The following is a 13,992-nucleotide window of genomic DNA, read 5'->3' as shown; positions in this document are numbered from 1 at the left end:
ATTAATGTTTACTTTAGTCTTCATTTTTTTTATTGACACTGTCATTCTAGGTAAAGATAAACTGATTCCTCTAAATAGAGAACATTTGAATTGCTTTTTTTTTTTTTTTTAAGATTTTATTTATTTATTCATGAGAGACAGAGAGAGAGAGGCAGAGGGAGAAGCAGGCTCCTGGGATCCTGATCATGACCTGAGTTGAAGGCAGATGCTTAACTGCCTGAGCCACCCAGGCGCCCTGAATTGCTTTTTAAAGATAGTATTTGCAGGGTGCCTGGGTGGCTCAGTCAGTTAAGCATCTGTTCATGTCGTGATATCAGGGTCCTGGGATCGAGCCCCGCATCAGGCTCCCTGCTCAGCAGGAAGTCTGCTTCTCCCTCTCCTTCTGCCCCTCTCCCCTGTTCATGCTCTCTCTCTCTCTCCCTCTCTCTCTCAAATTAAATAAAATCTTTTTTTTAAAAAAAAGGTAGTATTTATAAAGTCTTAACACGTTTTCTCCATATGAAATTCTTGACAGCTCGAGATGTCTTTTTAATGTTAAAGAAGCCAAACTATAAGAAGTTAGAACTTCAAGTATATGCAACCTTTTTTGAAATTTATAGTGGAAAGGTAAGTGGAAACTTTAAAAAAAAAAACCTGATTTTTTGGGAGAGGGTGTTAAATTGTGGTTTAATATATGTATAACATAAAATTTAATACTTTACCCATTTTTTTGTGTACAAGTTCACTGGCATTAACTACATTCATGTTGTGCAGCCATTGCACCACATATTTTTATATGTGTTAGAATATTCTAAATATATATGTGTTAGAATAATATACTAAAATATTAGTATTTTGTTGAGATTTTTAAAAATTCCCTTTGAAAGTCTCAGCTTCAGTATTGAGCATTATTATTCTAATTTTCTGAAATAATTTTTGGACTCCCGATTCATTTTTATAGAACTGAGTCTTTTCCTTTAAAGCTAGTTTTCTAATTTTTTTTTTTTTTAAATAGGTGTTTGACTTGCTAAACAGGAAAACAAAATTAAGAGTGCTAGAAGATGGGAAACAGCAGGTTCAAGTGGTGGGATTACAGGAACGGGAGGTCAAATGTGTTGAAGATGTACTGAAACTCATTGACATAGGTAACAGTTGCAGGTAAATTTCATTTTAACTAAGAAAGAGAAAATTAATTTCTTAATCAGTTTTAGATAATTTGGGTATCTAAACAAAGCAAAGGTGTTACTTAATGCATCCTGGTAGTAAAAATTTGTTCATAAAAACATTTACTGTTACATGTAACTTTGAGTGATATCTACTATATTGATAATCATACTACAAATATACTATAAGTATGCCAGATTAAAGTGTATGAATCTGGCTATGTTGAAGTGTTTTAAGTTAGATTGTCCCCTTTGTATTTAAATGATGGAAGCTGGATAGTTTTTTGTGGGTTCTTTGATGAAATACTGTGGTTTACAACATATAAAAACTGAAGTTTTTTTGGTATCTAAAATAACCTTAATCACATTGTAGAACATCCGGTCAAACATCTGCAAATGCACATTCATCTCGGAGCCATGCAGTGTTTCAGATTATTCTTAGAAGGAAAGGAAAACTACATGGCAAATTTTCTCTCATTGATTTGGCTGGAAATGAACGAGGAGCTGATACTTCCAGTGCAGACAGGCAAACCAGGCTTGAAGGTGCTGAAATTAATAAAAGCCTTTTAGCACTCAAGGTAAATAACATGTATTTAATTGTGAAAAATCTTTTGCTTTTGACTTTAATTTTGTTTAGAGTAGCTACAAAATTGTAGTACATGTAACATTTAGTGAGGAAGAGAGGTTATCAGAATTTATTTATGTTTACAGTTATTGATTTATATTATACCCAGGAACTTTCTTCACACATACTCATTTTTTTTAGAGTGAATAAGGGATCTAAGATTCCACAGGGTTTTAATTAGTCATATTATCTTAGAGGAAGGCAAGGAACCACAAAACTCAGCTAAGAAATACTGTCTCAGAAAAATGTAGAATGATGAATATTCTATCCCTTCCTTGAATAGAAAAAGAAGGATTGGGGGTGCCTGGGTGGCTCAGTTGGTTAAGCGTATGCCTTCAGCTCAGGTCATGATCTCGGGGGTCCTGGGATCGGGTCCTGGGATGGAGTCCCGCATCAGGCTCCCTGCTCAGGGGGGAGTCTGCTTCTCCCTCTCCCCCCACCTTGCTTGTGCTCTCTCCCTCTCGCTCTCTCAAATAAGTAAATAAAATGTTTAAAAAAAAAAAAGGAAAGGGAGGATTGGTAAGACTACAAGAAAACAGTCTGTGTTTTTTCTTTTGTCATGCCACTTTCAAAGTTTAGCTTTATATCCTTCTATCTGTTACTTCTAAATATTAGTCAGTCTCCAGAAGAATCTTTTGGAATAATAAATACTTTGTTGTTGTTGTTGTTACTGTTTTTAATTTCATTTTCTTAGGCTTTATGAGACCATCTTTAGTATGCTCTAAACCTGTTAGTAGGATTTCCAGAGCCAATCAGATCTTAAATGTTAGAGTTATAATGAAAGGTCTTTTAAGTATATTAATTAAGATTACTGTATATAAGGAGCCTAATCTGTGAAACTTGCTTTCTTAATTTTCAGGAGTGCATCAGAGCCTTAGGTAGAAATAAACCTCATACTCCTTTCAGAGCAAGTAAGCTCACTCAGGTGTTAAGAGATTCATTCATAGGTGAAAATTCTCGTACCTGCATGGTAAGTTTATGTTTGTTTATTTGTTTTGTTTTAACCCTGAATGATGAATAACTCACAATATCTATGGAAAAATTATAATGCACATTAATAACAATCATTTAAATCCTTCTATTGTGAGAGATACAGTGATACTTAAGATGTGGTCCCTGCCAGTCTGATAGAGAGGATTATATTGCAGTTATAATGCATTCTACTAATTCCAACATCTGAGTCTTCTTGAGGTTGGTCTTCATTGATTTTTATTTTCCTTGAGTATGGTTCACACTTTTCTTTTTCTTAGTATGTCTAGTAAAATTGGTTTATATCATTTTTATTATGAATAAATACTTATATAGACACTCTGGATTCTCTTATGTTCTAAAGATTATTGATTTTTTGTTGTTTTAGCAAGAAGTGAACTTAACTTATCTCAAACTCTTATCTCCCTTGCTTTGGGCAGCAGCTGAAATCGAAAACAAACAGTTCTTTTAGACTTAGCTATGTTACTTGGAGTAGGCCTTATGTATGCCCGGTTCAGGAGTCAGCCAGAGATTTGGGCAGTTTATATATGTACAATTTTTGGTTGCCAAGATTACCTCCCTCCATGATTATCTTTTCTGGGACAAACCTTACTTTCTAGCTGCTTTAGTTTCTACGTTCAAATTCTGTCCTTTAGTTTAACCAGTGAAATTGCAGTTTTCTAATGAAGTTTTATTTGCCCTGTGTGACAGCAGTGGGGCTTGCCCCTAAGCAAAAACACTGTTGTGTGGGCTGGTGAGGGGGTAGTGGGAACACTCAGTGCTATTCCCTCCTAGGTGTTGACCTCCATTTTCTGTGTGATTTAAATCATTTTCTGGTGCTTTCAGAGAGTTGTTTATATTTTATGTGGCTTATAGTTATTATCTGATTGTGGGGGTGATATAGCAAATTATCTTGGAGTTTAGATATACAAATAAATGTTAATTTTAAATAACCATTTTAAGATTAGATCTTAATGAGCAATATGTTGATAAGACTGTCTTCATCATTTATAACATTTTCTTTACCTTTGCATTTTTCTCCCTTAGATTGCCACAATCTCTCCAGGAATGGCATCCTGTGAAAATACTCTTAATACATTAAGATACGCAAATAGGTATGCAAAATAGTTATTTGGTTTGAAATTTGAGGGGAGTAGAGCAGTATTTACTTTGACTTAATACCTGATAGGATGACTTTTATTATTTTTTTTCAATTTTAAAAAATTTTTTGCATGTTATTCATTAAGGTGATGTGTAGAGTCATTTGGTCAAGTTCTGAAAATAAATGGAAATGTGTTGGGTAATTTGGAAAGAGATTTAGATCTTTAGTAGAATTGGTCTTTCTATCCTAGAACATGATTACATTTTTCTGTTTCACCAAGTTATATTTCATGTTTTTTTTACTGCATTTAAATCATGTAAATTTTTCCTATTATATTAAGAGTCTAAGTGAGTATAAGGGGACCAGTCTATATTTCTTAAATTGTTTTATGTATTTGCTAAAAATTATTTCTGATAATACTAAATGCCATGTGTAGGAAATCTAGGGTTTGAATAAGTAATGATAGCACATTTTTTTCTGGTGTTTATATGAGTTACATTTTTTTATTCATTGTCACTAGTGTTATAGAATTTAATGGACATGATGTTATTACAAATGGAAGGACAAAAAGCATTATAGACTTAAAATAATTTATTCCTTATAGTAATGAAATGCCCTTGGAACTTTGGATTGTGATAGACAGATATATATTTGTTCCATAAATTGTTCCTGTTGCTCTTGTTTTGAAAAAATGACTTTGTAGTTTTCAGTTTCTCTTATCACATATTGCATTTGTGATTTTAATTGTTAGAGATCAGATTCCTCTTTGTATAACATTTCTACTGTGGACATTCCCTTAATTTTGCTGAATACAAGTATTTGTCCTATTTATTTTAGTTGCTATGGAAATTCTATTTTTAATCTTTTTTTATAAAACAGGAATACATATGTATACAGAGAAGTACTGAAAACATAAGTGAATAATCTAATAAATATTTATATAGTGTAAATTCCTATCATCAGATTGGGAAATAGAACATTTCTACCTCTCTAGAAAGCTCCCCATATGTCCCCTCCTGATTACAAATCCTGAATAACATGTCCAAATCCATTAATCTGTCCCCCAAGGTAGACATTGCCTTGACTTCTGTGGTATAATTTTCTTGGTATTCTCCTTCTTTTTAAAAATAGTTTTACCACCTATGAATGTATCCCTGAACAACATAGGTGGCTGTATTTGAACTTTATATAAATGGGGTCATACTCTTTTTTTCTTTTGTGATTTGATTTTGTTTCAACTGAAGAGATTTTTTAAAATGATAGTAAAAACTGTTGGAAAGTATAAGCCTATTGACATTTTACAAAAAGATACTAAAATAACTTCTTTAAAAATATAATGGAACTTTATTTCTAAATTTAATCCTTTTTAAACTTTGAATTATGGGCTCTGAGCTGCAAACATTTATGGTACTTTTAATTCATTTTTATAATGAACGTTTTTGGTATGTGGGGTTTTTATCATTAAAGTGCTTCTTCAAATTGTTCATGGGAGAGATGAGCAACAGCCTAGTATAGCAGAATATTGCCATGTTATAGAATTAAAACAGACAAGACCCCTCCATGTCTTCAGACTTTTAACTGCAAAGGAATCTCCCTAATTTGAAAATGCTGTATCTGGCCATTCCTCTAGTTTATTTAGGTCCAAGTAAATGTTTTAATTTATTATCATGTAATGTAATTCATGTGCAACATGACTAACCATCTGGGACAAATAATTCTGTCTTTTCTTTCCAAATCTCTAGGAATAAAGATTTTCAACCTCCCTTGATAGCTCATTTGAGGAATATAATTCCTGCATATAGTATTTACTGTTTGAGTTGGACAAAAGCCCTTGGAATAGAGGAAAATATTTGCCTATTAGGGGCGGATAGGTTATCTAAATTAGGAAATTCTGATAGAATCCTAAATGGAGTTGGGAATAAAAAGAATCGCGTTAGTGTTAGAAATTTAGATTTTGTCAGTCTGTATGGTAAATAAGCTTTCCAAAGTGACTATAACGGATGAAGGGCGGCTGCATCTAGGATTGAACCTGGGACAGCAGGCATTACCAGGAGGTCAAAGAAAGAGTGTAAGTAGAAGAAATAAATTAGTTTGATCTACATGAAATTATTAGTTTGATCTGTATGACTATCTATAACCCAACAAAACAGTAATTTCATTTAGATCAAATCTAAAAGAAGTAGTGAGAAAAAGATGGTCAGTATATTGGATGCTTAAGTAACATAATGTTTGTACTCAAAGCTAGGTTTGAACCTCACACCACATTCTCACTGAATGACATTGGGTAAGATACTTTATTGCTCTGAACCAATTTCTCATCTGTAAAGTGGCAAAAAATAATACCACAGGATTGTTGTAAGATTTATATAATATAATGCCTAAAATTTACAATCATAATACCTAACATGTAGGAAGTACATAATAAATACAGCTTACTGTTATGAAATGGGATGACCCCAAAAGGAACATAGGGAATCACAGAGATGGTGTCAGAAAAGCCATAGTTTGGTTAAATATAAATATCAGAGACATTACCAAAAGCAATTTAAATTCCATTGCTAAAGAGGCTTTTCTTAACCAGGGTTCTTCATCTGAACCAAACACAGAAAACTATTTGAAGAACTGCTTTCTCATTTTGTACCATGGATGGAACCATCCTAGATGCATAGGAAAGAAGTTAATTCATTACAAACAGTGGATGCCAGAAGGACTTAATACTTTCGTGTTCTGTTTTAAAAGACTGCAAGAGTATTGAGGGCTCACTGATGCTAATAAAATATTTGCAGTATTGACTGCACAAGGAAATTTGATTAATCATCATGTAGCTGTAAAGAAGGGGCATTTAAAATTTAGGTGATGGTCTGGTTAAACTTCTAGGAAGGATCATGAGAAAAGGGGAAAGTATACCAGAAAAGAAGGACTATGGACTAAGGAATTGATAGGACAGAAAAATTCGAAAACTTCTTAAAATTGATTATTTTTAAAGTACTCTAAATACAGTAAATCACAATGTTGATACCTTTTTTTAAAAAAAAAAATTTAAACTGAATATGAAATAAAAACTTGAAATGTGCATTGCTGTCTTTACAAGAGCATTTTCTCTTAATTTGTTGCTGTTTTGGTGCTGCAGAGTAAAGGAGTTTGGAATTAGTCCATCAGACATTCCCTTCTCACAGGGTAGTGGCAGTCGCCCTGATCTCTCTCCTTCTTATGAGTATGACGACTTTTCTCCTTCGATTACCAGGTCTACTTTCTTCTATGCATAAGATGTTTATTTCCATAGTTTCTTTTGAATTGTGTTACATATAAATATTTCATTTATACTTTTGTTCTGAGCCATTTTATTTTTCATTTTCATTTCATTTGGCAGGTGATGATTGTACTGCATGATCTTCATTTTTGTGTACTTTATTAATTTATTTGCTTTAAAATGTTGATTTAGAATTCAAGCTTCCTGTTTCCCCTCATATTTTTAAGGATGATGTCATCTTTGCATATTTATGGTTGAAAGGTAAACGGTCTTGTTTAAAATGAGAAGTTTACCGTTATTCTGTATGTTCTTACAAATTTCCTTGTCTGCAAGGAAATAACAAAGATCCTCTTGATTTAGAACATGTACCCTCCCACTGTGTAAACTGAAGTATAATAGTTAAACATTTTTTAAATGATAGAACTTTGTAACTTACAATCTTCATACATTAGAAATATGATTATTTCACATGTAGCTATTTTAATAGAGCATTATAACAACTAAAAATCTACAAAGTATATTAAGTTCTCTGATTTTGGCAATAATCATTTATTGATCTAACTGCTGTTGTTATCATTTTTCTGTTTATATAATTTAATTGCAAAAACAGTTTTTACTTTGAAATACTGAATCTACGTACTTTTGCTAATTGTTATTATGCACAATAATTATCTTTGAAATAATTATACAGTTACCTCAGTAAATTCTGAAAGTTCAACAGCCAAATATCCCTTTAGTCTTTACGCAGATTTCAGGTAAACTTGATCTGGAAAGCTGACATCATCAGTCTTAATATGTTAATTGAATTGCCTTTTTATTGAATAGGATGGTAGTTTCTTGTTCCTCTGCATGTGTGTTTGTTAATTTTAGGTACCTCTTATGTATTTATAGGGTGAAAGAATTGACTGTGGATCCAACTGCTGCTGGTGATGTCCGTCCAATAATGCACCATCCACCAAATCAAATTGATGACTTAGAGGCACAGTGGGGTGTGGGGAGTTCCCCTCAGAGAGATGATCTGAAACTTCTTTGTGAACAAAACGTGAGTGACAATATAGTTATAATGACCTGATTTTAGTTCATTTCATCAGTAGCAGAACTTAATGATTGAAAACTACCATCTACATCAGGGGTCAGCCGACTACAGCCTATGAGCCAGCCATCTGTTTTTACACTGATTTTCTAAAAGGTGAGGGAACTTGGGGTTCCTGGTTTAAAAGAAGAGTTCTAAACTTTGAACCATGGAAAATAAAAAACTGAAAATGAGATCCTGGCCTTAGTCTATCTCCTATCCAAAAGTTTTGAAGGGTGGTATAGTTGCTTTTTGAATTCTTGAAACAAACCATGCACTGTACCTAGGTATGGTGCCTCTTAAGGATTTGGAAAATGAAAAAAAAGATAGGCCCCCTCTATAGCAGATCTTTTCCGTTTTATTCTTCTATCTGCCAGGTTGGGTCTTTGTAGGACTTTAATTTGGAGAGGTTGGCTAGGACCGGGGCAGAGGCTTAAAGTGTAACATCATGAGTTCTTGCAGCCTCCTCCATATTTGAGAGTGTGTGGGTTTCTCTGAATTTTCCTGCTCCCAGGAACTATCTTGAGGTGGTTCAGCCTTAGCTTTTAGTTAAGTTTACTGGTGCATGTGTACCTTTTCTTATTGTTATATTAAAGTCTTAACAAGGTAAATTAAAATGGGTTAGTGTCTAAGACATATCCTACAGATAAAACCAACACAAGTACACAAAGTAGAAGATAATAAAGAACGTTAGCATTCCAGAAGTAGTTGTATAGACAAAAAAAGTATTCTAAGTAGACCACACGGAAGTGATAGGAACTTGAATAATATCTTAAAGCAAAGGAAAGAGGACATTCTGGGCTTGACAGGGAGGTGGGCAGATAAAATGAATAAAGTTGGTTGAGTGTGTTTATCGTATGATATATTGTATGCCTGTGTGTCTTAAGAAAAACAGATGCTTGTTTCCCAAAGAGAAGATAAAAAGTTCTTTGGCCAACTTGATTATATATATAAACTTTTAGGGATGGTAGCATACTGATTGAAGTCAAATGTCTACTTATACTATTTAACCAAAATTTGTACATACATATAGAATTGTGTATCTTGTTTGAAAAACATTGCTTTTTCTACTCACATTTTATAAATCAATTTTAAGTAAACCTCATCTTAACTAAAGCCACATTTTGAGGAAATAAATCATTAGATGTTGGGGTTGGGAAAGAAGCTCAAAAAAGAAAGCAAGGCTAGAGAAATTTTCACTTGATGTAGGACTAAGAATATGTTGTATTTATGTCTATGGGTTTTTTGTTGATGAGGTAAAGTTGTCAATTGTCAATTAAGATTTCTGTAAAAACTGGCAAACATATTGTATGATGTAATTCAGAAATTAAGATTTAGTAAGAGTTGACACCTTCAGAACACTAATTTGATAGTCACAGTCATAAAAGACATTATCTTGAAATCTCTTTTCTGATAAAAGATATTTAAGACATACATATGGCTTAAATTATTAGTGAAAAGTAAACAATACTGAAGAAATATTTTAGCATATTTACAGCCTGTATTAAATGTATTTTTGAAAAGTTGCATTATTCCAAAAGAGATTGCCTTTTTAGGGTAATTCTGCAGTAAAGCCTGGACTAAGTGAAAACTACTCCTCACTGATACGCTTAAATTTGGGCTGTCTTATTGAGTGTTACATCAAATACTTTTGACCCATAAAAAGAAGTTGTGGCTTCGCCTTTTATATTATATTTTAGTAGTCTTTATCTTGCAAACTTCCTCATTTTCTAAATGACATTTTTATAAATGATGTGGAAAAACTACTTTTATGTAACATTTAAAATGTAAACTTTAAGGTGCCTCGTTAGCGCAGTAGGTAGCGCGTCAGTCTCATAAAATGTAAACTTTATGTCCTAATTTTTTAAACTATGCTCATCTTAAGGAAGAAGAAGTTTCTCCCCAGTTGTTTACTTTTCATGAAGCTGTCTCACAAATGGTAGAAATGGAAGAACAAGTTGTAGAAGATCACAGGGCAGTGTTCCAGGTAAAGTAAGACAGGACCTTTCATCACAATATTTGTTAGAAAATTAAGAACTTTCATAATACTTTGAATATTATTCTAATGTAAAAAATTACCGTTGTGCATGTATTGTATATGTGTGTTTGTAGGGTAGGGTATGTATATGGGATATTTTGAACAGAAAATGAATGGTGGTTACAAACAATGTTTTTTTTGTGCTATGAAGAAAAGATCTAGTTTATTTACTACTGTTCTGCTTTATTTGCTTTCATTAGTTGTCCATTTTTAGAGAAGGGTTGAACTTCTGCCCTCCACCACCTCTTTCTCCATGTTAGGCCAGTTTATTTGACATCAGTAAGAAAAACTTCAAAGTGTTATCAGAACAGTTGAGGAAGTGGGGCGCCTGGGTGGCTCAGTTGGTTAAGCGACTGCCTTCGGCTCAGGTCATGATCCTGGAGTCCCTGGATCGAGTCCCACATCGGGCTCCCTGCTCGGTGGGGAGCCTGCTTCTCCCTCTGACCCTCCCCCCTCTCATGTGCTCTCTCTCTCTCTCTCATTCTGTCTCAAATAAATAAATAAAATCTTTAAAAAAAAAAAAAAAAAAAAGAACAGTTGAGGAAGTATCTTCCTTTGCAGAGGTGGAAGATTACTTTAGGAAAGGGAAGGTTATTACAGTGACAGATGAGTGAGGGGTGTTAAATCCCTGCCTGTCGCAGTAACTCGTGACAAACTCATCCCATTGTACATTCAGCCTATTAAAAGCATTGTATGATTTACTGTATGATTTCCTTCCCCTACCCCTCACCTACTCCCTTTCTAACAAAATATCCTGGAGAGTGATACTTATGAGGAAGTGAAGGTAACATTTAGACATCATTATGGAGACTATAAATATGTTCTGAGAAAAAGGTGAACAGTAGCTCACTCTTTCTGTTGACCTGTGTGCCTTCTCTGATGTTTGAGAAATATTTATTTGTAAACAAATATTAACATGACTCAGCTGTAGGCCATTTAAACACCTGGATAAAAGGCTCAAAAATTTAAGAGAACTATTTATTTTATAAGTTGAGAATAGGATATACCCTCATTAAAACTGTTACAGTTTTGGGATGCCTGGGTGGCTCAGTTGGTTAAGCGTCTGCCTTCAGCTCAGGTCATGATCTCAGGGTTCTGGGATCAAGTCCCGCATCGGGTTCCTTGCTCAGTGGGGAGCCTGCTTCTCCCTCTGCCTGCTGCTCCCCCTGCTTGTTCTCTCTCTATCTCTCTGACAAATAAATAAATAAATAAATAAAATCTTTTTAAAAAAAAAAGGAAAACTGTTACAGTTTCAATCAAACCCTTATTATGAGAATCTATTTAGAGGCCTGGGTGTTTAGATTAAATCAAGAAAGGACACTTGTAATTTAAGTTGTCTTAAATTGTCTCTGTCCTTTCGGAGCAAGGTGTTTGTCATATAAAGACCATCATTTCCCACTCTGCCATTTTATGATGAAATCTAAAAGGTCTTTGTTTTTTGTCAGAACTGGTTGTTTTTCAGTTTCAATCCAGTATTCTTTTTATAATTTGATTTATTGTTCCTCTGTACTGTGACCTGCCATTTCTCAAAATAGGGTTTTGTTTTAAAAGATTAAGTGGATAGCTAAAGAAAAAAAATACTGGGGTGTGTATATGTATTTTAATTGATACATATATGTATGTAATTTTATAATAGATATCTGTAGCTAAGTTGCTAATTCAGCCTGATTATACATAGTATAGTTATAATTAGTCGGGGCGCCTGGGTGGCTCAGTGGTTAAGCGTCTGCCTTCAGCTCAGGTCATGGTCCCTGGGTCCTGGGATCGAGCTCCACATTGGGCTCTCTGCTCAGCGGGGAGTCGGCTTCTCCCTTTCCCTCTGCCCCCCCAACTCATGTTCTCTACCTCAAATAAATAAAATTTAAAAAAAATAATAATTAGCTATTAAATTGCACTGAAAGCTAGAAAGACCTAACCAAAACCTCTTTAGAATGATCAGAACTTGTTCATGATCTGTATGATTCATGACATTGCTAGGAAATGACACTTATAAATTCCACATTATCTGAAATCACTTAAGAATGAATGGTTTCCTTTAAAACATTTATGAATAGTAAGTAGCTACTATTTAGTGATTTGTTTGACTCTTCTAAAATTGACTATCCATCGGTCTCTTACAGTTAAAATAACTTTGAAGACCTAGTGTTTAGAATTTAGGGTTAACTTTTGGTCCAACTACTGTGAGGCCCCAAATGGATTTGTAAATTCTACATGATTTGCAAGTTCTGGGCTACCATAGACCTCAATAGGTTGCTCAGTAGCTTTATTATACCATTCTTCCCCAATTTTAGGGGTAGCTACTTAAGTTTTGAGAATTATTGTGCTCACTGATTGATAATGTGTTTGATTCATTCCCTTCCCCAAGCCCTTACCCAGGGTAAAGGAAAAGTAGAAAAATGAAGTTACCTTACTTGGCTTATCATATTTGTGTTTGTGTTAGAATTTAAGGAAATATTTCTTAATTTTACTTTGTAAATAAAGATGTTTTATACTTATTAATATTTTAGAGAATACCATCTTAAGTATGCTTGAATATATTCAACATACATGAAATTTGTAAATTGGTTTCTTACAAAGAGGCTTATTGGATTGTTGAATTTTTGTCCTTTTAGGAATCTATTCGATGGTTAGAAGATGAAAAGGCTCTCCTAGAGATGACTGAAGAAGTAGACTATGATGTAGATTCATATGCTACTCAACTTGAAGCTATTCTTGAGCAAAAAATAGACATTTTAACTGAGCTGCGGGGTAATTCCTTTTTCATTTTAGTGCTTGAAATCTTCATCTTCGTATGTAATTGGTGGCAGGATTTCATACTGCAAGAGGATATCCGAAATAAAAATTATGGGCACCATTTAATACATTTCCAGAAGTATAAAGACAGACCAGTCATTCTGTTTTTTGTAAAAAAGAAACATGGAGTATCCTTTCAAGTGCTCTTTAGTTGTCTTTTTCTTTTAGGCATTTGAAAAGATAAAAGCATCTTATGATTAAAGAGGGAAAATGGATTTTAACAAATTTGTAAGTTTTATACACTCATTCAGATTTTTAGTTTGATAGGTCAGTGCTTGTCAGAATTATTTTGCTTAGATTAGGTCTATTCAGGACCATGCCTTCTGTAGCCTCCTATCTGCACCTGTGTCATGTCTTTCCTTTGAAGACTTGTTTTAAAAAATCAAGGGGAAGCTTTCAAGACCTTGAACAACTCAAGACCTTTCAACAATTATTCTTCCTACTTTGCGAATGAAGGGAAGCATGTGACTTACCCACATGCCATGTCTTTTTGGCTTTTTAAGTAGCTTATCTGTGTAGCTTCACATTCACATTTATTGTATGTACTTGTTTCTGAGGCATTGGCAAACTAGTTGTCTCCATTTATATGTGAATGGACATCTGTGTATGTGTACATGAAATGCAATGTGAAACCAGATTGAAATTGCTAGTTCTTAGCACCAAACTGGCTAATTTTTAAACTAGGTCCTTTGTGAAATTGGTTATTTGAAATCATATCGTACAGAGAGCCAGCAATGACTGTTTGCCCAATTCAGAATTGTTGGTACAAATGTAGAGTTTCTAGAACTTACTTTTGTTTTTCGTATTCTTCATATTCAAGCCTTGATTTAAAGTGTTTTGATCATTGTTCTTATCTGTCAGAACTCACAGGCAGCTTTTCTGTATGTATTTTATTCAGAACAGATCATAATGAATTGTAATTTTTTTCTTTGTAATATGTGGCATTCAACTTAGTTGTATCAAGTGTATCCATAACTTTGAAGAAATTACTGTCTAGCTAT

At 33.7% G+C, this 13,992-nt stretch overlaps 1 protein-coding gene across 4 annotated transcripts in view; it reads left to right on the top strand.

Annotated features, from left to right (window-relative positions):
* KIF2A (kinesin family member 2A) overlaps positions 1-13,992 on the top strand; it is a 75,175-nt gene that overhangs the window by 54,598 nt on the left and 6,585 nt on the right. For 2 of the 4 annotated variants that reach the window (XM_078067283.1, XM_036070956.2), the window contains exons 12-20: positions 515-606; positions 995-1,137; positions 1,516-1,720; positions 2,627-2,737; positions 3,784-3,851; positions 6,969-7,082; positions 7,980-8,130; positions 10,046-10,147; positions 12,811-12,946. In XM_078067283.1, coding sequence (XP_077923409.1) covers positions 515-606; positions 995-1,137; positions 1,516-1,720; positions 2,627-2,737; positions 3,784-3,851; positions 6,969-7,082; positions 7,980-8,130; positions 10,046-10,147; positions 12,811-12,946 — 1,122 coding nt within the window. The remainder of the gene's footprint in view (positions 1-514; positions 607-994; positions 1,138-1,515; positions 1,721-2,626; positions 2,738-3,783; positions 3,852-6,968; positions 7,083-7,979; positions 8,131-10,045; positions 10,148-12,810; positions 12,947-13,992) is intronic. The other 2 variants (XM_078067285.1, XM_078067284.1) reach the window with 1 other exon arrangement.

The sequence above is a fragment of the Halichoerus grypus genome, chromosome 2, assembly GCF_964656455.1.
Source record: "Halichoerus grypus chromosome 2, mHalGry1.hap1.1, whole genome shotgun sequence".
In the NCBI taxonomy this organism is placed as follows: domain Eukaryota; kingdom Metazoa; phylum Chordata; class Mammalia; order Carnivora; family Phocidae; genus Halichoerus; species Halichoerus grypus.
This window is presented reverse-complemented; position numbering and strand designations above follow the sequence as displayed.